The sequence below is a fragment of the Brassica napus genome, chromosome A4 (genome assembly GCF_020379485.1).
Source record: "Brassica napus cultivar Da-Ae chromosome A4, Da-Ae, whole genome shotgun sequence".
Taxonomy (NCBI): domain Eukaryota; kingdom Viridiplantae; phylum Streptophyta; class Magnoliopsida; order Brassicales; family Brassicaceae; genus Brassica; species Brassica napus.
In genome coordinates, this window is record NC_063437.1 from 21,709,960 (window position 1) to 21,736,308 (window position 26,349).

Genomic DNA, 26,349 nt, shown 5'->3' on the forward strand with positions numbered 1-26,349 from the left:
TTCCATATCCCTCGCATGTCAACAAGTATGGTAGAGAATCCTGCATGGTAATGTAAAAAGCTTCTACTGATCCAAAACTAACGAGTATAAACTAATTAAGAGTATTTCTTCTCTTTTTACAATCCCTTTTTGAGTAACCCGTGTGTTGCCTTCAGTCTCACGCTGGGTTCAAGTAAACAAGCCACGCCTTCCCAACACCTTATAATCACTAGTGTCCCTCTTCCCAGCTCTACAAAATCATGAATCTCTTTCCAAAGTATATATATTATGTTTCCTTTTTTTTGCCTTCGAACACTATATAAACCAAGTGCATTAATCAGTACCTTTCACTCTCATATCTCCCTGTCTCTTTTTTTTTGTCAATAAAAGATGACCAGTTCCTCTGTCTCCTCCTTGCTCCGTCTTAGCTTTTGCTTGTTCATTCTTCAAGTAATGAACATTGGAACGTGCCACGCTGCAACTAGGATCTATCACTTTAAAGTAAGTATTAACACTATTCAAACCATAATCAATGTTTTATCTTATGTGTACTACTAAACAGAGTTCTACTGTGTACCAATTTTATAATAGGTACAAACAATGAGACTCACCAGGCTGTGCCAGACAAAAGAGATTGTGACAATCAACGGGAAGTTCCCTGGCCCTGCAATAACCGCTCAAGAAGATGACAACATTGTCGTTAATGTTATCAACATGACCCCCTATAATGCCACAATTCATTGGTATGCATCTACATATGTACACAAGCTTATAAGAAAAATTAGACTAACAAGATTTGTTTCTGTTATATACAGGCATGGTATTAAGCAAAAACTATCATGCTGGTACGATGGTCCATCTTACATCACACAATGTCCAATTCAGAGCGGACAGAGTTTCACATACAACTTCACAGTGGCGCAACAAAAGGGCACATTCTTTTGGCATGCACACTTTTCTTGGCTTAGAGCTACTGTATACGGTCCGCTTATTGTATATCCTAAAGCTAATGTTCCTTACCCATTCAAGAAGCCCTTCAAAGAACATACAATTCTCCTAGGTGATCTATAAAGCTATTCTCTTTCACTAATTGCCTTTACTGAGTTGTTTGTCATATCTAGGAGAGTATTGGCTTAAGAACGTGGTGGAGCTTGAAAAACATGTACTGGAGAGTGGAGGACCTCCTCCTCCAGCAGATGCATTCACAATCAATGGTCAACCAGGACCTAACTACAATTGCTCCTCTAAAGGTAATACATATGAAATTGAATATGATTATTGATCCTTGTTTTAATATCTTTATATTATTCAGATGTTTATGAACTTGAGATAGTGCCAAGGAAGACATACCTGCTGAGGCTGATAAACGCTGGCATCAACATGGAGAGCTTCTTCACCATAGCTAATCACAGGCTGACCATAGTGGAAGTAGACGGCGAGTACACCAAACCTTTCACAACGGAGCGTGTGATGCTTGTGCCTGGACAGACCATGAACGTTCTCCTGGCAGCTGATCAAGCCATTGGGAGATACTCCATCGCCATGGGTCCGTACGAGTCTGCAAAGAACGTCAAGTTTCAACACACATCAGCGATAGCTAGTCTCCGATACTTTGGTGCATTCCCCAACAGTGTAGCGTCACCAGCTAAGTTACCTGTTTTCAATGATAACATTGCTGTTAAGACTGTCATGGATGGGCTCAGAAGTTTAAAGACAGTTGATGTTCCAGAAGATGTCGATGCTCATCTCTTCATCACAGTTGGGGTAAATGTAAACAAGTGTAACTCTGAGAATCCAAACAACAAGTGCCAAGGGCCCAGACAAGGAAGACTAGCAGCTTCAATGAACAACATCAGCTTCAACGAACCTAAGGTCTCGATTCTGGAAGCTTATTACAAGAAACTGGAAGGATACTTCACTTTAGACTTCCCAACAGTACCTGAAAAATCCTATGACTTTGTCAATGGAGCACCCAATGACATAGCCAATGACACGCAGGCTGCAAACGGGACGAGAGCAATGGTTTTCGAGTATGGGAGCAGGATACAGATCATCTTCCAGAACACTGGCACTCTCACAACTGAGAACCATCCGATTCATCTCCACGGGCATAGCTTTTATGTTATTGGCTATGGCACAGGGAACTATGATCATCGAACGGCACGGTTTAACCTGGAGGATCCTCCTTACTTGAACACTATTGGAGTCCCAGTAGGAGGATGGGCTGCTATTCGTTTTGTTGCTGACAATCCAGGTATTCGTATTCACAACACTCCTTAGCATCACATTTTGCTAATAAGTTTCTTCTTCTGATAATGAAACAGGGCTCTGGTTATTGCATTGCCATTTTGATATCCATCAAACATGGGGAATGAGCACAATGTTTATAGTGAAAAACGGCAAGACGGTGGCTGAGAGTCTACCTCATCCTCCTGCAGATCTACCAAAGTGCTAGCTTCATCGAAATTAACAAATGATGACAAGGGAAGAATCTTTTTGGCAACAACCACACAAAGAGAATTAGAAGCTTCCATTTGCACACTCTTATTTGTCTAATATAGAGCAAATGAAAAATGTCATTCGTTCAAAGGGATAGAGAAAATGGTATAGTAATAGAAGAGAAAGATTCAGATATTTTATTCATATTTCAATCCAACACAGAAAGTGATACACAGTAGACTGTTTGAAAGCCATGAATGAAAATATTACGAATTGCTACAAACTGGTGAATCAAATCTACCACACAAATAAGAAATACTTTAATTACCCTCTCACAGCCATTATAACTTAATCATGGGTTAACCTTTTCAGAAGTCCAGCACTTCTCTCCTGTTCCACTAATCATCGACGAAAACAAAAGCCTCTGATTACTTTTCAGATTCAAGTAATCAACCTGTCATCAAGAGAAACCACTAATGAAACAAATCTGCGAGCTCCTTACTAGGAGACATCAATAGAGAAATTATACAAGCAAAAGAAACCTTTTCTGGCTCTAGGAGCATTAGACAGTAATCAGCAACTGGACCACTTGAGGGATCTAACTTAACCTCTTGATTCGGTTGCTCACTGTTGCAAGGCATACCAGGCGCAGGACAGGTGTACGTCATCCTTGACTTTAGAGAATTAGCAAACCAAGCCTTCTCTCTTAGCTACATCAAGAAATAAAAAACAATCAGGAAAAAAAAAAGAGTCTTTCTTCCTTCTCTGAGTTGTTAAACTAGGTTAAATATCTCCAACCTGAAGCTTGTTCTGGTCAGGATTCGAAGCATCAATGACCTCAATCTTTCCATTGATCCGAAACTGCTCCCAAGTATCCGAAAAATACCAACACATCTTAACAAAAAACAACCACCAGTGTCAAATCAAAGTGTGATTAAGATAAACCTTGTTCGTTTACGTATCACGTGACCTGCAACTATTTACATGTCGCGCGACCTGCGACTGCGACTAAATTATGTTTGTTTAGGTGTCGCACGACCTGCGATCAGTCGCGCGATAAAATTTTTCTTAAGTTTTAATCGCTATTTCAGGCAACTTGAATCGGAACCTGCGACCAGTCGCAGTGATAGGTAGACAGGGCCATAATGTAATCTAAAGCAAGCTTAAAGAGATTTGTCACCTCAGAGAACGGACACTGCTTAAGCTCTTGAATCTGCAACGAAATGTAGAAAAAATCACAACACGAAACAGAGACAGACTCAACCAAAACAATGCCAGCAACATGAAACTTGATAAGACCTTGCGACTACGAAGATCAGTGTTGATTTGAATCCTCTCACCCTTCTCTTCAAATCCCCTAACCAAACAAAAGTTATCACTCAACAACCAATCAAAACACGGAGACTCTCACAGTCGTATCACCTGAAGACGACGGTGCGATTCGAAGGGCGGCCATTAACACCAATCGTCGCCTACAAATATCAACAGATGAAACGAACATCGCTCCTTGTGTAAACAATACTAACAAGATGGAGAAGGGAAGGCTTACGAGCTGAGCGTAGGAAGAGTGTTTTAGGTGAGAATTGGCTTCGATCGCACCGAAGAGAAGCTGCTTCCATGGCGCTGCAGCTGTTCCCATCGTCTTCCTCACTCACAGTTTCGGCCTTTCCATTTTAGTCGATGAGATATTTCTTTTTTACAGACACTTCACTGCAAAACGCCGTCGTTTGATTCTTTACTAGTATCAGCCTGTTAGTGGACTAATGTATCGGGCCTGTTACTTGATTACAATATGTAACTAATGGGCCTCGTATAATTAATATTGGGCCTTTGTGCTCGATGGTCCGATGATAGTTCGTTAGAGGAAAGCGGCACGCGAGAGGAAGCTGGAACAGTGAAAACGACAAGAAGTATGGAGAGATAAGGATTGGGTGGGTGAGGGTGTTGGGCAAGAGAAGACAGATGTCAACGTCAGTTAAAAAAAGTAGATTTGGAACAGTGGGACCAAATCTTAATCACGCCACGAACTCTGTGGGACCCTGTCTCCACCTCCGTTTTGTCGCTTCCTGTCGGTCTTCTCCTTCCTAATTCTTCTACTCTCTCTCCCTCGTCCTCTTTTTCAAAAAATTTCTCCTTGAAAATTCTAAGATGCGAAACCATACTTATTTAAAAAAAAAAAACTTTTTAACCATGCTTATTTTATTAACCACTTTCCCATCGATATTATTAACAATTCGTTGTATAATTGTAAAAAGACAGCCTAGCTAATGAATCTATGAATTGATAAAGAGGGTTTCTTCATTCTTAGGTTAATTTGCTTTTATAAGTCTGTCTAGTAGTTACACAAAAAAAAAAGTCTGTCTAGTATCATCATCTAAAAGCTTACACGGGGTTAAGAACTTGAGGCTCTCCTGAATTTTTACGTGTATATACTAGATGTCATATTTCACTTAAGATTTTTAACATATAAGATCTTGATCTTTATCACTTTCGTCAAAATCATATTCAACTTTAGATATGTATGATGAAGTGACTCTTTACTACTTCTGAAAAGCCAAATATATTGCTAAGTAAACGTAAATATAAGTAAATATTATTGGTTTAGTTTGGTTACATGCATTATGAGATGTCATAATCATACAAATGAATAGTAGAATGCCATTTTATTTTATTTTAAAGAGTACGTACATATGTTCAGTTGCAAGATTATATAGGCAAATTAAAAAATTACCATTAACTTTAGAACGTTATTAGATAACTAGCTAGAAATAATCTTAAAATTTTGTGTAATGAAAATATTTAAATTTAAAATACTAGTTACAAGTTACAACCCAGTATAATCATTCTTTTGCTTTTGGATTTTTTTTATATTTCACTGATCTCATCAGTTTCATAAACTCTAGCTAGATCGGTACCAAGTATATATTATACTATCAACATTGAATAGTAAAGTTTAGAGTCGAGCTAAAATTAGGTGTCAAAGCCACTAATCACATGTACGCAATACATGTGGTGTATGTACACATATCGGTATGGTATTGGGATTTTAAAAATATAGCAAATGCGATTTGATGGATCATAACATATAGTATGCAATCACAAAATGGGAGGCCAAGAATAGCATACAACTCATACTTCCACTAACACTATGCATTCTATAATACAATGCACATAGGAGTTTTATATTTATTTTAAAATATATTAATTTAACAGAGGACATAATTCCTTACACACGATTTTTCTCTTTGAAAAGTATATTTTATTTAAGAGGGACCAGAAAGAGCTACCAAGAGAGACCGGTCACGAGACATCATCACTAGTCAAAATCAACAAACCCAACTTTCTCTTTTTCTTCCCTTCTTTCTTTTATTCTTTTTAAAACCGAAAATTTATGAAAAGTTTTGTCCATAGGTTTCTCCCGAATTGGGCGGATGATACTATGAAATTACAAATCATAATATAATCTCTAAATCAAACAATTCAGTTCATAACAATCACTTAAATGGCATAATGCCAATTTATCATTTTCAGAAGAAAAAAACATGCTGATCCAAATTTTTTATATTCAAGTCATTAGATATATATTTTAGCTCATAATTATGATCATCTAAATGGATAATAAATGCCAAAATGTCACTATCAGCACGAATAAAATGTTATTTAAAAATTCTACATTTAAGTTATTAGATATATAATATATTTTCAATATTTTTAACATTCAATAAATCATATTGAAAATATATTCCAATAGAACCAAATTCACTAAAATATGTATATATTTATTATGGGTTCTTCTATTTAAAATGTATAGGAGAAAAAGGGTTTACTTAGATATTCTGTAGTTGAAGAAAAAGGAAGATTTATTCTCTTAGTAATAAGTTAAAAATTGGGTGCTACTCTTCTCCGTCTTCTTCGCTCGCTGGCTCATTTTTCATCATCCATAAAGTGAAAGGCAACGCATATAAGAGCCATCACTCACAAACAAAGCAAAAGGCAAAAAAAAAAAAGTCTCAGAAACATTCTTCTCTTTGGCCTTTACTCAAAACCCACACATCTTTCTATCTCTCTTTCTCTTGCTTTCTCTTTGTCGTCATGGACGCTACGAAGTGGACACAGGTACTTATAAGATCTTCCTTTGCCTCTTCTTTTCTGTTTCTTCTATATTCTTCTTAAATGCTACTTTTCCTCTGTTCTCTTTCTCTCTTCTATGAAAGATTTCATACTTATTATATATATATATATATATATATATATGCATATTCATGTGTGTGCATATATCGATGAATTATCATGGTGTGATGATATGTGTTTGTGGTTAAAGATGATATAGAGATTTCTTAAGAGTTTCACATATGTCAATGAATTTTTTTTTTTTTTTGCTAAAATATGTCGATGAAACTTTGCATATGAATTTTATCATTTTAAGGTTTTCGAGGTTGATAAAAGATTAGGGATATATTATAGCTCACAACACATTTTCTCGGCCTTTTAATGTGACTAATCATTAAGTATATATTGAAAAAGAATGGATAGAATATTAATTAAAACTCAGAATTTGTTATTCACCCTTTTGTTCTTGGTGTTCATCTTTTTCATTATACACCAAATTCTATATAGCTCTTAGGATACCAAACAAGGAAAATCTAGAGGACATGTTTCATTTTTCTGTTTGACCAGTGCTTAAAATTAAGAAGCATGATGCAAATTAACCATATGTTTATCTCTTAATCAGCTTATTATATAATTTATGAAACCTTGTGGTATATATTGATATAGGTTTTCAAAATTAAACTCTATCTTCGCTCCTTTTTTGGGTTTCTCTAATTAGCTCTTTCAATTTTAATGTTCTAGGGCTTCCAAGAAATGATGAACGTAAAACCAATGGAGCAAATTATGATTCCTAATAACAACACTCATCAATCAAACACCACGTCCAGTGCAAGGCCAAACACCGTTCTCACATCCAGCGGCGGCGTCTCAGCCGCAGGAGCCATCGTCTCCACCGGCGTAAGCAACAGCAACAATACGTCGGTTGTGGTGGAGAGGAAATCAAGACCACAAGAGAAAATAAATTGTCCAAGATGTAACTCAACCAACACAAAGTTTTGTTACTACAACAACTATAGTCTCACGCAACCAAGATACTTCTGCAAAGGTTGTCGGAGGTACTGGACCGAAGGTGGATCTCTTAGGAATGTTCCTGTCGGTGGAAGTTCAAGAAAGAACAAGAGATCATCATCATCAAACATCCTTCAGACAACACCATCTTCACTTGGTTTGACTACAACACTTCCAGATCTAAACCCACCAATTATCTTCTCAAACCAAATCCCTAATAAATCAAAAGGGGCATCACAAGATCTCAACATGTTGTCTTTCCCGGTCATGCAAGACCAACATGTTCACATGTCTAAGTTTCTTCAGATGCATAAGATGGAAGGAAATGGCAATATGACTCATCAACAGCCATCATCTTCATCTTCTCTCTATGGTTCTTCGTCGTCTCCTGTTTCAGCGCTTGAGCTTCTAAGAACAGGAGTTAATGTTTCATCGAGATCAGGGATTAACTCTTTTATGCCTTCTGGTCCAATGATGGATTCTTCAAACAATGTGATGTACACTTCTTCAGGGTTTCCAACGATGGTGGATTACAAAACAAGTAATCTCTCTTTCTCTACTGATCATCAAGGGCTTGAACATAACAACAACAACAACAACAACAACAACAACAATAGTTCTGGTGATGCTCATAGTGATCATCATCAAGGTAGGGTTTTGTTTCCCTTTGGGGATCAAATGAAGGAGCTTTCATCAAGCATAACACAAGAAGTTGATCATGATGATAATCAACAACAGAAGAGTCATGGTAATAATAATAATAATAATTCAAGCCCTAATAATGGATACTGGAGTGGGATGTTCAGTACTACAGGTGGGGGATCGTCATGGTGAAGCAAAATGATCAAAAGAGATTATGAAATTAGTTTTCTAATTCTCTTTCATGATAGTTTGCCTTACATAGTCACATGGGGGTACTTTAGTTAAAGTTGTCAGAACTTAACTATCACAACATAGTCTTTTATTCTCTTTTTAATCAATATTTATTAAATGTTTTGTAACTGGGTTTGACGGTAATTCGGGTTGGTTTTTCACTTTGGGTGTGGATTTATGACGGTACATGTATAATGGAGTTATATATAGGTAGAAGAGTATGTGAATGCGAATCTCTTGACATGATATATGTATTCATCGTTTCTTCTATCTGTATATATTTGTTATCATAAAAGAATATTCATGATATCTTCTCAATTCATAAGTTTCTGTAATATAGTATTTTCAAACCATAAATAACTAGCAATTTGAAAGAGTTATAAGGTAAATGATGGATCTTGGCTGCTTTGGTTTCTCAAAATGAATTCAGCTTTTTCTCATGCCCGTACGTGACATCGCATGTACTGCATAATGATATTCGATTCCATGAATAACTTATTTAAAATGGAAAAGTCATGTAAACTCACTGTATATATCTAAGGAGAATAATAATGATATTTGTGTTAATGACTTGAATAACGAGGGGCCACTCATAGAGTTCCCACCCAACTAATTAAACACGATTTTTCTTAGGCTTCGTTATATTAATGTTTTTTTTTTGTGACGGTAGTTATATATTGAACTTCTTTTAGATGTACCGGCTTTGAATAACCAATAACTAGCATATAGACACAAGACTTATTCGGGAAATTCTCGCATACTTTAAAAATAAACCAAACGCGATATTCTCCTGCTATATAAGAGATCTTGGACTTATTCGCGCATGCCCGCTTTATACGAATAAATATTATAACTCATTGGATTGAGTCAACTATGCGAATTAAAATATTCGAATAGAAAGATGTTTTATTTAGTCTAAAAATCGGAAAGTAGATAAAATAAGAACAAGTCTCCAAATTAAAATAGTGGTAATCTTCTTGGGAGATTAGAGCCGGTGGTTGGACACGACACACGCAAAAAAGAACTTGACAGTCCCAAAAAAATAATTCTGATTACTTGACAAGGTACGATTGTTCCAAAAGAATTTAAATATGTCTCCTCCATTTCATAGTAGTAGAGTAGTAGAATCTCTAATAGTATTTTGTCTTGTTTAATTTTAGAGTTATTTACAATGACATGCCATTTTTTATTAAAAAATTTAATTAATTTTATCACTTTTAAATTCAACCAATTAAAATTAAGGTTTTAATACTGCGATATCTTTAATTCAATATAACCGCTATGAACATATTCCTTTAACGAAATATATACATATTTTTAATGCTTTTTATGGTTTAATGTTCCAAGTCAATTAACTAGAAAATATTTAATATCAAACCATGCATATTTCCTAGAACTCTGTTTTATCTCGGTTTACTGCTTTATATACAGATCTTTTAATTATTATATCATAAATACTAATATGTTTATGTTGAATTGAAATTTGACCATATGAAATTGAGTATAAATACATCTTTTTATATCATGTTTACCATATAAGAAAATTTTAAAAACATAAAAAACTAAACACAATTGTAAATAATTAGATTATCTTATATAAAAATACATAATTTTATAATTAAACAAATATCGACCAAAATTTTAAGAGGAAATAAATTTAGGATCAAAATTTAGTAGTATATATTAAAGAAAATTCATTACTACTTATTATTTGGGGCGTAGGCATGGTTTATAAATGGTTGGTGACCCAAAATGAAGCATCAACATATGGTTAGTATCAGTCACCAGAAGAACACAAAAACTACGGATTAAAGTTGCATTGGATAAATCAAACATTAATGGAGTTTAGGTGCATGAGTTGATTTTAGTTATCCCCTTCTTATTATTTGAGGAGCACTTTTATAAATAAACCTTTATTCCATGTGTGATTCACAACTTTGCCATTTCTTAGGTGTCAACACTACATTTCACCTCACAACCTTTTTTAAATAATCCTCTTTGACCTAGACTAATTACATGTCATGCCATTGCCAAAAACATATAATATAGACTTGAAGGGCTCATGAGAAGGTGGTTTGAGGTCTTTGGGTAGGAAAGGAGTTTCACTCAGTTTAGTTTTTTAGTTATATAGTTCCTCATTCTTTTAGGAAATTATTCTTTGTAAATTTTTCCCAATGATGATCAATAAATTCAAAATTTCATCAAAAAAAAAACATATAATATATGTTTCATTTTATGCATCTTGATTCTAAGCATTTATTCTAATCATCTTGCCAAAAACATATAGTCTCATTTCATGAACGTGTTCACTAAATTTAGAATATTGAAACTTTCTATACATCCATGTCACGACACTATTGTATAAAATGTGAACTCTATGAATAATATAATTTATATGCGCCCTTTTAAGTTATATCGATACTTTTTAACATCCCTATCAACTCGAGATAATATTATGTCATTGGCCATCATATTATATAATTTTTCTAATTTATATTATATAATATACTATACTGAATAAACCAGAAACAAGATGATATACTATGTTGTGCGATTTGTCTGTGTTGTTCTATATTAGTTAGTTATTATTAGTAATATATTATTAATAATAAGTTAGCATAATAGTTGTGTAAACTCAATCACATCAACAATATAATCGTATTTTTATTCTGATTATACACGTTTAGATACGATACGAAGATATTACTCGAAAATGAAACATATAGTCAATGATATATTTGAATGAATCGGAAAAAAACACTGTCATTGGATCTTGATTAAGCTATATTTCCTTAATGGAGTAAATCTCGGTGTCAAATATTGAATGCTCCAATTCAAAAGATTAATGAAAGTTGTCATGAAATTTGAGTCAATCAAATATTCTCGAAATGATTGACTTCCGTGTTTGTGGTATTTCAATTATGGGAAGTCTATTGTATTCTTTCCAATTTTAGAGGATACTATTCGCACTGATTGATCAATCATGACATATGTGATAGTAACATAAGATGTTAAATCCCTATGGTCCAAATTTTGAATAAATATGCGATTAATTATGGATTTTTGGGCGTGATTTTAGGGGTATATGCAATTATGGATTTCTTAGTCAATATAATTTTCTTATGTCCATTCATATATCTATAATACTAAACAAAATCACTAAAAATTATTAACCTTGATGGTATGTGGTATAATGCACAATGTACCATCAAAATTTATGCTAAAGAACTACACAACAAGGTCCATTGTCTACTCTGTTCTAACTGAATCATATCATAAGCATTTCAAGCTTTGTTGTGTAGATTTTACACAAACTCTGTTAAAGACACTTGTGAAATAACACTAAAACATTTTAGATATATTTCTAAGTTATTTGAAAAAGAGTATACATTCGTTATATTTGTGACTATTGTTCTTGATGTATGACTTTGCTCACTATGATTCATGTATTGAAAATATAACTGATCTTCATTAGTGTTCATTGTTACATTAGTCTAATTGAATCTTTTCGAATATTACTGATATTTTTAGCAATTGTTTGTGTTATATAACTTTGAATCCTTAACCAAGTTCGTAGCAATGAGTGTTTTAACCTCCTATGTATCTATTCCATTAACATATAAACTTAAGCTGTAATTTTTTTAATGGACAAAAAGAAATCAAAATATATGCAAAAAGAAAGGTATAAATAAAGATTGTTTTTGGTTGACAAAAAAAGATTGCTTTTTAATGAGTTTTTATTATGTCTTTCGTTATGATAGAAATCTCACGAATTTCAAGGTAATCTTTAAAACATCAATAGTATTTTTATTTTTAAAATATGAATATATGAAATATGGTGATCTATTTAATTTAAATGTTAAATTTCGTGTGCACGTTAGTTTCGAACTTTACGTATTTAAAAAAGTGTAATTTGGTAAGATCTGATTATGTGCATAAAGTAATAATATACTCTACCCCATCACCGAACTATAAAGCTTAAATTTGGACAGTTAATATTTCAAATAATGTTATTATTTAATTAGCCCATAGTTTCTTTTAAATTTTAAATGTCTATATAAAATACCACTATTTTTATTTTAGATAAGACCCAATAATATGTTATATAACTCAAATAATACAAACCTAATATAAGAATGTAACCAACATAGAAAGTTGAAATAATGAAGTAAAATATAAATACAAATTTTTTTATATTCTCATCCCGCACAAGGTGCGGGTTACCACCTAGTATTCTAGTATAATTTAATGTATGAAGTTTCGGTCTCTCTTAATTACTACTCCTTCTGTTTCATATTAGATGATGTTTTAGAAGATTTTTGTTGTTTCAAAATAGATGATGTTGTGATATTTTTATGTTATTTTTAGCTTTATTGAAAACTGTGTAACTAATTAGATGTTGTAGTCATTTTTGTAATTGGTTGGATGATTTTTAAATTATATTTTAGAGAAAAATAAATTTATTAATCTTTGTGCACTAAGGAATAACATCATCTATTGTGAAACGGATGGAGTATTAGTTTATGTTATCAAAGGAATCTATTGACACCAATTTTACATCCAGTAGCAACAAGGTAACGAAACGGCATGGTTTTTAGGACATGCTTTAGTTTAATTCTAAGTTTCTAACTCGGCCCTATGGAATTCTTTAGAGGTATAATTAACAGAAATTTCTTGAATTATCTTCTTTTTTCCTTTAATGATCGTTTTACCTAAAACTTACTTGTACATCAACGAATAATAACGACATCTCAAATCAGTTAGCTAGGACTAGGACGGAGAAAGAGACAAACAAATGAGTTGATATGTCGCTATCATTGTAAGAGAATCCAATTCATAAACACGACACTACAACAAAAAAACAAAAAATAGAGAGATTTGACAGAAGAAATCAAGAAAACGAAACTTCTGAGAAACTTACGTACCTTATCTCTTATCTTTCCTTTTGATGATAATAATAACTATAAGAGTTGGAACAAGTCGGATTCATGGCCCATTCGAAGTTTCTACGAAGCTACCTAATGACCAGGTGTCTTCGTTAACAACAAAACGCATCGTCATGAGATGGAATCACAGCCGTTCATTTCTTCAACTCTCACAATCCAACGTCGATAGTTTCAAGAAGAGACTTTGTAGACCACACGATTATGTTCAGACGTGACAACCACATCTGTACACATACTCCAACTCACACTTTGTATATCTACCCCCATTGCACTCAAATCAAAACAGTTCACAAATTTTCTTCTCTCCTCATGGAACCGCCAAGCAAGAAACCTTTTGTAGCTACTACTACGAAGATGGAGACCGAATACGAAGATATGTTACCGATCATGGCGGAGAAAATGGACGTAGAAGAGTTTGTATCAGAGCTATGCAAAGGTTTCAGTTTGCTAGCGGATCCAGAGAGAGATCTCATCACAGCTGAGAGCCTAAGGAAGAACTCAAGGGTGCTTGGGATTGAAGGAATGAGCAAGGAAGATGCACAAGGAATGGTTAGAGAAGGAGACCTCGACGGTGATGGTGCTCTTAACCAAACCGAGTTCTGCGTTCTAATGGTTCGGTTAAGCCCTGAGATGATGGAAGATGCTGAGACTTGGCTGGAGAAAGCTATTAGCCAAGAACTTAACAATCACAATCACTCTTCTCTGCCTTGATGAAGAAGAACCTTTTTTTCTTGTGTATTCTCTTTCTTTCTCCTAAAGTTCCAAATGTTTCTGAATATTTTAAGGCCCTGAACAATTGAATGGTTAAAGAGAGAATCCAATCTTTTCTCATTTATTGTCATTATTGGCAAGTAGCATTAGCAACTGGTGAAAACTCGTTCTAACACACTTAATTTTAGTTACAGACTAACATAGAACAACACAGCAACCATTGAGAGACTCATCGCAGAACAACGTCTTCAACCTCTTGCTCTTTGAATAGGAGACCGGCTGTTAAAACACACAAACAGACAAAATGTCAAACAATTATAGAAAAAAAATATCATTAACAGTAATTTAAACAGTTAGAAGTCAAGTGTTGTTGTTTCCTCCTGTACCTGTATCTGTCATAACCTGGGCTTCTAGCTCAGGTCTCATTTATTTTAGTCCACACACGTTTATAAAAATTTCATTAAATTTTTAATTGGGCTTTTGTTGCAACTGACCCATAACTTAGAAACTTGTTAATAAAAATAATTTGGGATCTATTTTCATTACAGCAAAAAAAACAAAAAAACATAACACTGTACATAAGAAAAAGAACAGTGACATTCTCTACTCTCATAGCCAATACAATTAATCCACGTGGCTGTTGACTATTAAAAATTTAATCACTACCAGTCTCTGTTCTCTCGAGCCACATCCAACGACTCAGACTTCCTACTACTTTTTATTCTCAACAACCCATACAGCTTCCTCAGCTCCTTCACCGCCGGCGAGCTTCCTCCTCCTCCGCAAAGAGGACCGCTCACATCTCCCCCATCTTCCGCCGTCGATCTTCTCGAGCCGCTTTCGAGAATCAAACGCCGTCTAGCTCCTCTCCGATCTCCGTCAATCTGCAGAGCACTGATGAGATGCTTCAACGCACGAGTCGGCGAACTTGTAGTCGAGAAACTTCGCCATCGCCGCGACGAAGCTTGATTTTCCGGTGCCGGGAGGTCCGTACAAGAGGTAGCTCTGTTTCCAGACGCGGCCAAGACGACTGTAGTATTGTTTTCCCTTGAGGAACGACTCGAGGTCAGATTTGACCTTGCTCTTCAGGTCCGTTCCCATGGCGATATTGTCAAACGTACTAGGGTGGTTGAACGGAATCGATCTCCACCGGGTCCGTCCGTTTTTCTTCCTCTTCATGTCATCGTCGACGTTCATGAACAGCTTCAGCTCTGTGTTCCTCTGTTCAAGCTCTTCAGTCACTCTTGTGTATATGCTGCAGATAAGGACCGAGAATTCTCCATTTATCGGCTTTTCGAATCTTCAAAACGAAACTCCTTGTTCCGTCTTCGTTCTCTTTGTTGTACCAACAAACTCTTGCACCAAGAACCCGGCCCTCGGCTAAAGCCCGTAAAGCATGGGCTTTGGGCGCCAGAGAACATACTAATATAAAGGGCACCGAATATTCAAGTTAGTCTGGTTTAGTCTGATGGTTTGCGTACTCTACCTCTTTACCTCAAGGAAATGGGTTCGAAGGTCATATAACTTATTTTTTGTATAACATTTTTTTCTTTTCTACTTATAAATATGATTCTATTTCAAGGAGGATTTTGGTAACAGCATTTATCAGCCCCTTTCATTTTTTGTTTCTTTCTACTTTTTTACACAAAGTTTTACAAAAAAAAATCTCATTTCTATTTTTTTACACTCCATAATTGTTAAAAAAAAAACAAAAAAATGAGTAACAATCTTACCAAAATTAACTCTAATCCATCAACCATAACAATCTTTCTTTTTAAAAAAAAATTAATTATTAGTTTCTCATATTACACATTTTATTGTGATTAATCTTCTTTGTCAGAATAGTTGTATCTTCTAATTAAGTACTTTTATCTCTTTTTTGGTAAGTTCTTATCTTATTTTATAAACTTTTGAAATTAAAAAAAAAAACTAGGTGAAATTGATATATACATGATTGTATCATAAGTTTTTCTACTAAATAGATGATAACTTTAGGATTTATAAAAAAAAATACTGAAAATAGGATTATAATTAGAAATATTGACAAATGCAATTACAAAAATGGCTGACATGCTGAAAATAATAAATAATTGTTGTCTAAACACAAAATATTTTTTTATCACCAATTCTAATTTTAGTTGCTTATGTAGAAATAAAATTCTCATAGAATTTATCAAATATAATCTAGGATAGATGATATAGATATAACTAAAAACTTGATTATGTGAAATGAGGAAATTATTTTCTAGGAAAAGCTAGAATATTTTTCTTCAAAAATAATATTTTGATGTTTTTTATTTTATTTATTTGAAAATAATATAATTTTAATAGTATTTCTTAAGTATTTTAACTATATAAAAAAATCTTAGTTATAATTAGGAGCATTATTTTTTTAGTACGCTTTAGACACCACATTAGTCCGGACCGGCACTGCAAGAAACTCGTCTCCAACGATCTGGTTCTGATATAAGCGGAGGATGATCTCGTTTGATTTTTTTCCCGTGAAGAGGTTGGTGAAATCTGAATCCTCCATGGAGCTCAGCGAATTGAGATATGCGTACACTTTCATGTAGAGATGATTTTCTTGCAAGTTGTTGTTGAATTCCGGAACCTTATAGGACTGGTAAACATGGAACACATCGACCACTGTCTTCCACCATTTCTTCACCATGTAAATCAAACCAGTTTTGAATAATACAATCCTAGCCAAGAACAGAACAATTCCCACCACAATCAGCCAAAGAAACAAATACCATAAAATCAGTCTCATTGAAATACTTTTTTTCAAAAGATAGAAATATGAATTACTCTCCTTTCCAAAGCTCACTCAGCTGGAAGATCGTATATATACTGCTAAAAATGAAACATACTTATACAATATAAAAAACAAATGCATGTTCTGAGAATTGTGATAGAAATTAGAAAATAAGAGACTAATTATTTTGAACGATGTTCAGAGAAAATATTAAGAACACTCGGAGAAAGCCGTAAAGGAAGACAATAAATATTTATATATTAAAAATGAAAGAATATTTACTTTTAATTTATTTTGACATGTTCAACAAGTTACTTTGCACTAGGGATGACTACTAGTAAGATTTGGTTACAAGAAAAAAAAAAAGAAAAAACAAAATTTTTCTGTTAGTTTAAGTTTTGATATTTTGTATACATTCATGAATCACTTAATTAAAATCATATCAAATATGTATATTATACAAATGTAGAATATGGATTGATTCTAATCGCGAAGAGACTAAAAATTATGTACATTCATGACTTAATAAGAACAGAAAAAATTAAAAGTTCATGAATGAAAAAGTCGGTTAAGATATGTCTTTTACTAATTCTAAAAATATGAAATAAATTCGCTAATTAAATTTCAAACATACTTTTGAATGTTGTTTCATTTAACCAATTGTTAACCAATAGCAATGTGATTATAACTAATTTGCCATAAAACTACTTGTAAAGGTGAAACTACTAATAGTCTTTAGAAATTATAAACATGAATACAATTACAAAGTTTGTACAAGCAAAAAGCAGAAAAAACACATGATGATCTAGTGATCACACATCCAATACTACTAACGATGTTTATGTTATGACAAATCAAGTTTCAAAACATTAAATTAATATATTTATATTATAAAATGTCTAAAACTTATATATATGTTACATGTTGCATCAATGAATAAGAAAGTTAAAAGGTCTAAGTGGGTTTTTTGGCATCATTTGAGCGATGTTCTGAGACCTATTATGAAAGGCCCAACAGTATTTAGACGTCCCAAGAGTGTTCCGACGTTCCAATAATGTTTCTCCTACTGTCCAATTGTCAAAAGACATTTGATGATGTTGTTGTTGATTCAGTAATTGTGTTGTTTGCCAAATTTCGCTTCGTGTTTATGATACCTTCACCTCCAGGTTCCTTCTGAGTCGATAGAACCAGCATCTTTAATCATGTCTACATCTTTAAGCAAACCTACCTTTTAAACATTTGAAAACACAAGAGGACAATGAGTTGCCTTTTTTCAAGAAAAATAAGAGAGGACAATGAGTATGGCTCTATAGCTGTCAGTGTATTTTGTCTTATCCTTTGATGGTCCCAAAAGCATATCTAAGGTTCAATATACATCAACCTAAGTTAGACGTTGAGGTAGATCATGTTTGTATTTTCTTCTTTACGGGGCCATCAAAATTTCATCTTCACAACATGGATTATTATTCATCTTTGCAATAATTTTTCATGTTTTTCTTATTTAATCATATATAATGACTTAGTAAAATGCAAAATAACTGAAATTTGTGATGCTATACTTCAAATGGGTACTTCTATGCCAAGAACAGCCTATAATACATTTTGAATCATTGTATATGCTTTCTTAAATGAAAGAATTAGTGGCTCAGGCTCAGAGTAGTGACCAACACATTTCACAAATTTAAAATTTATGAAAATTAAAAGAAAAGCTGAAGAAGATGCTTAGCACAGAAATACTTTCTACCGCTCATCAGTATTCGATGTTTGGTTTCTGAAGCTTCCCTTTCCATTTATATTTTAATAATCCTTGAATAAAAGCTAAGCTCCTCAAAAAATCAACCTAAATGAAATAATATCAACCGTTCGTATAAATAAGTATAAGGTTTGTTATATATAATTTAATTTTATTAGTCGTCAAATCGAAAACAGAGGAGAATATGGGAATATTTTGTGACTCAAACCAGTGGAGAAACATTAATCTCTTTATTCAAGGATTATTAAAATATAAATGGAAAGGGAATAATTTGCAACTCAAACTGGCACCACCATCAATCTTTTGAAATGAAACTAATTTAACCAAATTGTGGAATCTAAATTAATCCATTAACGGTGAAAATTAAATTACAGGAGAGAAGCTTGGAAATGACACTTAACGATTGATACCAGTCGTAAAATGTGGTTTTTGCAAGCTGGAAATCTTATTGCATGAATCCGATACCTTTCTTCTCCAGTTACTTTTTTTCTTTCACGTTTCTGGTACTTAGCTTTTATTCAACACACTCGTCTATATATACGTTTAGTTTCATATCATAATTGTAACATTGTGATTTCACACTAATAACATCTTTCATTTCATACTGAAAATTGTAAAATGTCAAACGTTCGTCCATGGTTCCGTCTCGCTAGCATCGCTAGGCCCACATCACAAGGCTCAAGCGACCCACCCCCTCCTCCTCCACCTCAACCTCGACAAACCCCTAGCCGTCAGGTTGTAGTCAGACAACCGGCGAAACAGCCGTCACCTCCACGTCAGCAACAACCTCCTTCGCCTCCACGTCAGCAACGACCTCCTTCGCCTCCACGTCAGCCTCCTTCCCCACCACGTCAGCAAACTCCTCCACCTCCACCTACTCAGGAGCGGTTCCCGTATCATTCACCGCCGAGCCGCCACATGTCACCACCGACCCCACCAAAAGTTAAGTCTCCGTCACCGCCACCTCCTCGGTCGTCGTACACACCGCCACCATCTCCCAAGGAGGTTCAAGAAGCCTTTCCACCGCGAAAACCAACTTCACCACCGAGTCCAGCTCATTCGACTAGGTCAACAAAATCTGAACAAGAGAGTTTTCGAAAGGTACCATCACCGAGACCACTCTCTCCATACTCTCTCCCACCTCCTCAGTTACATTCCGAACGCCAAACCACTCAGAAAAACATTCTCACATCCGAGAAAACAAGCCAACTCCAAGAACCAAACCATCATAATCAGAGCCATAACCATAATCATAACCATCAAGGCAACAACACCAATAAGACTCATCATAAGCAACCTTTGTCTGATTCCGAAAACATAATGGGCACACGAGCCATCACCATTGCGGGGCAAAACAAAGGTGCTGTAATGGAGATCCTACGATCTCCTTCAAGCAACAAAACCGGAGGAGCAGGACCACATTCCTCTAGGGGTTTCCACGGCACTGGAGAGAAGGGACGGCGACTTCAAAGCAGTAGTAGCAGCAGCAGCAGTGATGAAGGAGAAGAGAAAAAGAAAACTACAAAGAACCCTAATAATAATGCCAATAATAATAATCTCCCGATGAAAGCATTTATGAACAGTAACGTTCAGATGATAAACAACTCTCTTGTTTACAACTCGATGGCTACTCATCACGATCCCGGTGTTCATCTTAGAATCTCCCGTAAACCTGCCTCTGGCAATGGTTTCGACGTGAAGGATTACGGTAATAATGATGGCGGATACACCAACTGAGAAAATACAATTTATTTCTGAAAAGGAGATGAAAACCAAAAAAAAAAAGTTAAGGGTTTTGGGGTTTTATTGCAATATATTCAGTTTTATTTAAAAAATGAGAAAAAAGAATAAGAACAAAAATGAGTGGGGTTAGTGGTTTATGATTATTCTCTCTAAGCTTTTTATAACCTTCTCACTCATATTGAGGCTTTGATCCGTTTATTGGAACGGAGTATTATTATATAACTTTGTATCGTTCTTTTGCCAAACAATAATTATGAAATCGTTTCATCATATGATAACTGTCGGATAGGCACATATTATTATCAATTACCAACTTCTTTATTTTTTGTCAAACAACTTTTCTTTCTAAGGATAAAATCCACCCAATGATGCTTCAATGATAAAAGAGATTTCTAATTTGAAAATCTTTCTTGCGTTATTGGGCCTGATGAGAAAAGTCTCATAAGTTTAAACAAAATAAACAATGATGCTTCAATTGTTTTTGAGAAAAATAAAACGTGAAGAACTTCACCCACCTACCTGAGGTGGCTGACCACTTTGAGCATATTCTTCACGTTTCACCATGGTAGGTGCCCTTTCTTTCAACTCCTTAAACTAGCTCTAGCTGTAAATAAATACGTTATAGGTAAGGTATTGACGAAGGGTTAAAATATAAGTTGCTTCGTTCCTCGTCCATCTTCAAGAGCTGATAATAAACTATTTATTTACCCTCTTCTCTTACAGTTCCGAAACAAAAACAAGACTGTAATTTTATTAGAAAAATCAAGAAATAACAATATTCAAGAACTTCACAACTTACAATATAAACAGAAGGCGTGAGGTCTAAGAAGTTGCGCTCTGTTGTATATTGGTTCGTGCTCGTAGAAGTTTCCCTTTAGCATCTTGCTTTCTTGATTTTGTTTCAGTCCAATTAAACTTTATATAAAGGTCCTCTGTTTTCAGGTTTATTTCTCGCCGGCAAGAGCATCAGAAAGTAATCAATGGCCAAGCTTATCTCGTTTCATGATGTGGCTAAACATAAATGCAAGAATGATTGTTGGATTCTCATCCATGGAAAGGTCTAAACCAAAACTAAATTCTCCAAATCCTCTATTTTTAGTCATCTACCATATTTATATTTTTAGTCATCTATCATGCATATTTATAAAACAAGTGAATCCACAGGTTTATGACGTCAGCAGTTTCATAGACGAACATCCCGGCGGTGACAATGTTCTCCTCGCCGTCACTGGTACGTAAAAGTAGCCATTGGTTTAATCCGGTTCGGGTTTTTTTACTTTCTGTCGGTTTTTTAATAATTTTGTGACTTATTTGGAAAATAAAGGAAAGGACGCGTCGACTGATTTTGACGATGTGAACCATAGCAATGAAGCGAAAGAGACGATGAAGAAATATTATATCGGTGACGTTGACAAGTCAACTGTCCCGGTGACGGCGAAGTATATTCCACCGTGGGAGAAAGAATCTACTGCTGAAACCACAAAAGACGAATCTGGAAACAAGATGCTTGTATACTTGGTTCCTCTCTTGATTCTCGGCGTTGCTTTCTTTCTCAGATTCTACAACAACAAGCAGACAACTTAAGAACAATTATGTTGAGACGTGAGAGAAAGATCCATCGCAGTGTTTCATAAGGTTGTATTATTAATATTATATAGGTTTTGTGTGTGTAATAATGGCATTTTCTTTGGCCCATGAATGGTGTTTGATTTGTCTTTATGTGACTGAACCGTTGCAATTAGGCCCTTGTTATATCTCAATAGCATGGGCTGTGTTACTATTATTAACTATATAAACAATCAACTAGACAACACGAATGATTGTGTTACAAAAAAAAAAAGAATGGTATCTAATGAAAATGGGCGTGGCATACTAACAAGCATTGAGTGGTAGTAATTCGTATTATGTTGTATACACACATATGTATAAAAACACTAAAGAAAGAGAACGCATGACACATTTACAACTTTGTTAAGGAAGAAGGAATGAATGTAATACATATGAAAACGATCTTACTATATTTGTGTAATATACACGAAAAAGAAAATGAACTTACTATATTTGTGTAATATACAAGAAAATTAACTTACTATATATTTATGTTTACCGAATATATGAAAACAACACATTCTGTATTTCTAGCAAAAAATTTCCACATGTATGATGTATTAGCCTTTATATTGTCTGTTGATTTCTTTGGCACTTTAAAGATACAAAGTTTGACGAATCTTGATGTTTTTATTTATTTATCGTTTCCATTGAACTTATTCGATTTCATAATGTAAAATATTATTTATATAATTCGTTTACTTGTTCTTGTGCTGATGTTGTTTTCATGGATAGTACTGGGTATTCGAATAAAAAATCCCTAAAAAGTAAGAGAATATTATTCTTTGGTTAATATTTGCTGTCAAGAAATATAGTTTTATTTTACCTTTAAAAATCGTAGCGGGTATTACATGTGTTATTAAAAAAGGGTTAACAATTCCAAGATTGTGTATACTCTGAAAGATAGTTCACCATAATCACGAAATAGATTTGATAATTTTATATTAGATTGCAATTTTAATTAAGTAATAATTTATTCCACATGTATCAGCCTTTATATTGTCTGTTAATTTTTTTTGGCATTTTAAGGATATAAGGAGTGACGAATGTTTTTTTATTTATCATTTCCATTTGAACATATTCGATTTCATTATGTAGATCAATTAATATTTATATAATTTGCTTACTTGTTCTTGTGTTGCTGTTGTTTTCATGGATAGTACTGTGTATTCGAACAAAAAAATATGAGAATGTTATTCTTTAGTTAATATTTGCTGTCAAGAAATATAGTTTTGTTATCTTTAAAAATTGAAGCGTGGATTACATGTGTTGTCAAAATGGGTAAACGATTCCAAGAATGTTATTATTTAGTTAATATTCACCTTAACAACGAAATAGATTTGATAATTTTATTTTAGATTGCAATCTTGAATTATAATCGAATTTATTCCAAAATTCTGTTAAAAAATAAATGTGTGAGTTGTTTGGTAGATTAGGAGAGTTTTTTAGGGTCAGACACCTGCGGGTTACACATAATCCGCTCAGCTAAAGAATGGGTTAGGAACACATTCTAGTATTATAAACCCTAAGTGGTTTATGGTGAATGTTTTTCTTATACTATAGGATTATACTAATTACTAAAATAAACTGCTGTGTACTAGTGTACGTATATAAATTTAGAATAGAACTATAAATTATTTTTCATTGTATTTACAATAGTAGAGACACATCATTCACCTTTCAGCAGCCTCACAAATCACAACACACGCACAAAATCACCTTACGCATGAAAATATTAAAACCTTAAGTACGTCTACGGCGCAGTTTAGCAGCAAGAGGATTAGCCATCTCACATGAAAGCCTTAGTTTCTCAGATAAGTCAACGCCGTTACCATCTGACACTCCCCATTCAAATTCGTGTAACAGCGTTGCGGTCCAGAACGTAACGGTTGTCAATCCAAGATTCTTCCCAGGACAGGTCCTACGACCAGACCCGAAAGGCGCTAGTCTTAAATCCGACCCAAGAACCGAGAACTCCACCTCACCTTCTTTCGTCACAAATCTTTCGGGTCTGAACTCCAAAGGATCGACCCACACGTGTGGATCATGCGCTATTGCCCACATGTTCACCATTGCTGTGGTCCCTGCCGGAATAAAACGACCATCAACGATCGTATCTGTTATGGCCAAACGGGCCCATGAAAGAAGTGGGCCTGGTGGATGCATTCTCAGGACTTCTTTAACCACAGCCGTCAGATATGGAAGTGAAGCCAAGTCAGACTCATCTACAGCTCTTGATTTTCCGACCACCAAATCAAGTTCACTCTGAACCGTCGATTGAATATCTGGATGAAGCACTATCCTAGCTAGGATCCACTCGATTAAAACCGCTACAGTGTCCGTTCCTCTGAATATCATCTCCTGTGACAATAATATAACCAGAATAAATGCGATCTGTTAATACATACTTTAATGCTTTATTTATCCCAGCACATGTCACATTCCGTCTATAAATTTCATGTTATATCGGACTTTATATAAAATTTAATTACCCAAAGAACGGCGATGATGTCCGGGTCGGATAAATGATCAGAGCCATGCAGGGAGAGCAGGACGTCCACGAAATCACGAGGCGAGTCACCGGTTTGATTACGATGCTCGGATACAATCCGGGATACAAACCGGTTTACCTTTGGTACGAGTGCGGAACATCTAGTCCGGATTCTCTGTGGATCAAATTCCGACAACCAAGGAAGGTGATCGGTCCAATTCAATGTTCCGAGCAAATCATAGCCTTCTTCGACCAACTCACGTAACTCACTATGGTCTTGATCAAGCTCGTACTCTTGTCCGAAAACAGAGCACATCATGTTGTTAAGCGACGCCGTTTTGAGCAACTCACGAACAAAACAGACGCCGTTAGTGCTCTGTTTCTCAAGAAGTCCCACCATCTGGCTAGCGATCACTCGCCTCTGTGTTTCAGCACGTTTGATTTGTTTCGGACTAAAGAGATGGTTCGAAGCGATACGCCGCAGAGTTCGCCAGTAAACACCGTGTGGTGCAAAACCAATCGCCCGGTTGAACATCAGAGAGTAAGCTGATTCCTTAACCGGCCGGTCAGCAAAAACAGGGCTATTGAGAATCTCTTTAGCAACGTCGGGATTGCACGTGACGATCACGCGTGTCTCCCCTAAGCTGAAAGCTAAGAGCCGTTTGGCTCCGAATCTCTCCGCAACGTCTGCGATACGGCGGTGAGCTAGAGTGCTGGACATGAGAGACATGCTTCCCACGAAAGGGAACCCTCTTGGACCGGGGATAACCGTACCGGTTTTGTTAGCTAACCGGCGTGAGAGGAACTTTCCCCATGCAGGTCCACCGGGATAGGTCCAGAAGAACAAAGAGATGCCGAGCCATACGAATACTATGGCAAGGAGAGAGAAGGCGAGATTAGTTTGGCTTGGAACGGTGCATTTGGACAGAAGGGCAAAGACTAAGGAGCTTTCGAGTTCGGTAGCCATGGCTGATCAAAGGAAATTAGATGAAGAGGGAGGGGAGAGAGACTAAAGGAGAGTGTATTTTGGTTTGTGGGGCTTAAAGATCAGCAGATGGCTTTGGTCTTTATATAGATAATCAGAGCTCACAAAACTGTTACCATTTTGTAAAAAAAAAAATTTAATCTTCTTTGTATATGTATGATTTCCTTTAGTATATTTAATTTACAGGATTGTTAATAGTATATATATTGTGTAGTTGTGTGTTATTTTATTGTCCCTCTCTATGTCAAGAATGTGTTCTTTTTTTTTTGTTGTTGTCATCATCAAGAATGTGTTCATTGTTCTATATATATGTATATTAAAAATCTTTCCATACATAAAATACAATCAATTAAGTTTTCTGAATTTTTATCATAAATCTCATCTTTCACACACACACACACATATATAGCGAAAATCTAATATTTTCCTAGTTGTTTTGAAAATGCCTATTCATATGCAAAGTTTCGTAAGTAATAATTTGATTATTTAACCCTTTATTAGAAGGTTTTAGTATAAACATAAAAATTAAGAAAGGTATTTTTTTTTTTACAAAAAGCACCCTATTATAATAAATTTTTAACCACATCTTATATATGTATTAATGTATGTTAAACTCTATTTCATGGTATAGGGGTGTCGTTATAATTTTTATCAATTAATGTAGTAAAACTTTATAATACTCCCAAATCGGTATAATAACCACTATAAAATCGTTATTTTCTTGAAAAATGGAGATAACAAAGGCTCTAAACCTCTTTCAACATCACCATATGTTAGTGCATGATGCAATTATGCATTAAAACAATATTGTCATATTTTTTGAAATTTTCTCAAAACATATGTGTTAACCTCAACAAAAATATTGAATTTTGGTAAATGAACCTTATAATCATTAGTATTGTTTTAAATTTCTAACCAAATTCTAAATTTTTATTAATGTATGTTAAA

General features: G+C 34.7%; 7 protein-coding genes and 1 pseudogene across 8 annotated transcripts; 5 read left to right on the plus strand and 3 right to left on the minus strand.

Moving 5' to 3' along the window:
* The first annotated feature begins 246 nt into the window (after positions 1 to 246).
* LOC106453232 (laccase-6) lies at positions 247 to 2,828 on the plus strand. The gene is made up of 6 exons (XM_013895495.3): positions 247 to 480; positions 571 to 722; positions 795 to 1,039; positions 1,101 to 1,229; positions 1,292 to 2,233; positions 2,304 to 2,828. The coding sequence occupies exons 1-6, from the start codon at positions 370 to 372 to the stop codon at positions 2,432 to 2,434; spliced, it is 1,710 nt and encodes a 569-aa protein (XP_013750949.2). The 5' UTR covers positions 247 to 369; the 3' UTR covers positions 2,435 to 2,828.
* On the minus strand, positions 2,593 to 4,147 carry LOC106453233 (pyridoxine/pyridoxamine 5'-phosphate oxidase 2). Its single transcript, XM_013895497.3, has 7 exons — positions 3,968 to 4,147; positions 3,841 to 3,890; positions 3,718 to 3,775; positions 3,599 to 3,631; positions 3,217 to 3,312; positions 2,961 to 3,128; positions 2,593 to 2,872 (listed from the first exon to the last, which is right to left on the minus strand). The coding sequence occupies exons 1-7, from the start codon at positions 4,055 to 4,057 to the stop codon at positions 2,771 to 2,773; spliced, it is 597 nt and encodes a 198-aa protein (XP_013750951.2). The 5' UTR covers positions 4,058 to 4,147; the 3' UTR covers positions 2,593 to 2,770.
* Positions 4,148 to 6,294: 2,147 nt separating this feature from the next.
* LOC106453234 (dof zinc finger protein DOF2.5) lies at positions 6,295 to 8,727 on the plus strand. Its single transcript, XM_048778836.1, has 2 exons — positions 6,295 to 6,534; positions 7,270 to 8,727. The coding sequence occupies exons 1-2, from the start codon at positions 6,511 to 6,513 to the stop codon at positions 8,368 to 8,370; spliced, it is 1,125 nt and encodes a 374-aa protein (XP_048634793.1). The 5' UTR covers positions 6,295 to 6,510; the 3' UTR covers positions 8,371 to 8,727.
* Positions 8,728 to 13,409: 4,682 nt separating this feature from the next.
* LOC106453235 (calcium-binding protein KIC) lies at positions 13,410 to 14,190 on the plus strand. The gene has a single exon (XM_013895499.3). It carries the CDS (start codon positions 13,557 to 13,559, stop codon positions 14,064 to 14,066), a length of 510 nt encoding a protein of 169 aa, XP_013750953.2. The 5' UTR covers positions 13,410 to 13,556; the 3' UTR covers positions 14,067 to 14,190.
* A 366-nt stretch (positions 14,191 to 14,556) lies between these two features.
* Positions 14,557 to 15,510, minus strand: LOC106454398 (annotated as a pseudogene).
* A 3,608-nt stretch (positions 15,511 to 19,118) lies between these two features.
* Positions 19,119 to 20,587, plus strand: LOC106453237 (proline-rich receptor-like protein kinase PERK9). Its single transcript, XM_013895500.3, has one exon. The coding sequence runs from the start codon at positions 19,193 to 19,195 to the stop codon at positions 20,309 to 20,311; it is 1,119 nt and encodes a 372-aa protein (XP_013750954.2). The 5' UTR covers positions 19,119 to 19,192; the 3' UTR covers positions 20,312 to 20,587.
* A 343-nt stretch (positions 20,588 to 20,930) lies between these two features.
* On the plus strand, positions 20,931 to 22,036 carry LOC106453238 (cytochrome B5-like). 2 transcript variants are annotated; one of them, XM_013895501.3, is made up of 4 exons: positions 20,931 to 21,167; positions 21,260 to 21,375; positions 21,482 to 21,548; positions 21,642 to 22,036. In XM_013895501.3, the coding sequence occupies exons 2-4, from the start codon at positions 21,298 to 21,300 to the stop codon at positions 21,899 to 21,901; spliced, it is 405 nt and encodes a 134-aa protein (XP_013750955.1). In that variant the 5' UTR covers positions 20,931 to 21,167; positions 21,260 to 21,297; the 3' UTR covers positions 21,902 to 22,036. The 2 variants fall into 2 exon arrangements, with proteins under 2 accessions (XP_013750955.1, XP_022574287.1); XM_022718566.2 differs by having other exon boundaries at positions 20,947 to 21,167; positions 21,245 to 21,375.
* A 1,504-nt stretch (positions 22,037 to 23,540) lies between these two features.
* Positions 23,541 to 25,554, minus strand: LOC106453239 (cytochrome P450 78A6-like). The gene is made up of 2 exons (XM_013895502.3): positions 24,418 to 25,554; positions 23,541 to 24,286 (listed from the first exon to the last, which is right to left on the minus strand). The coding sequence occupies exons 1-2, from the start codon at positions 25,381 to 25,383 to the stop codon at positions 23,669 to 23,671; spliced, it is 1,584 nt and encodes a 527-aa protein (XP_013750956.2). The 5' UTR covers positions 25,384 to 25,554; the 3' UTR covers positions 23,541 to 23,668.
* Positions 25,555 to 26,349: the final 795 nt, after the last annotated feature.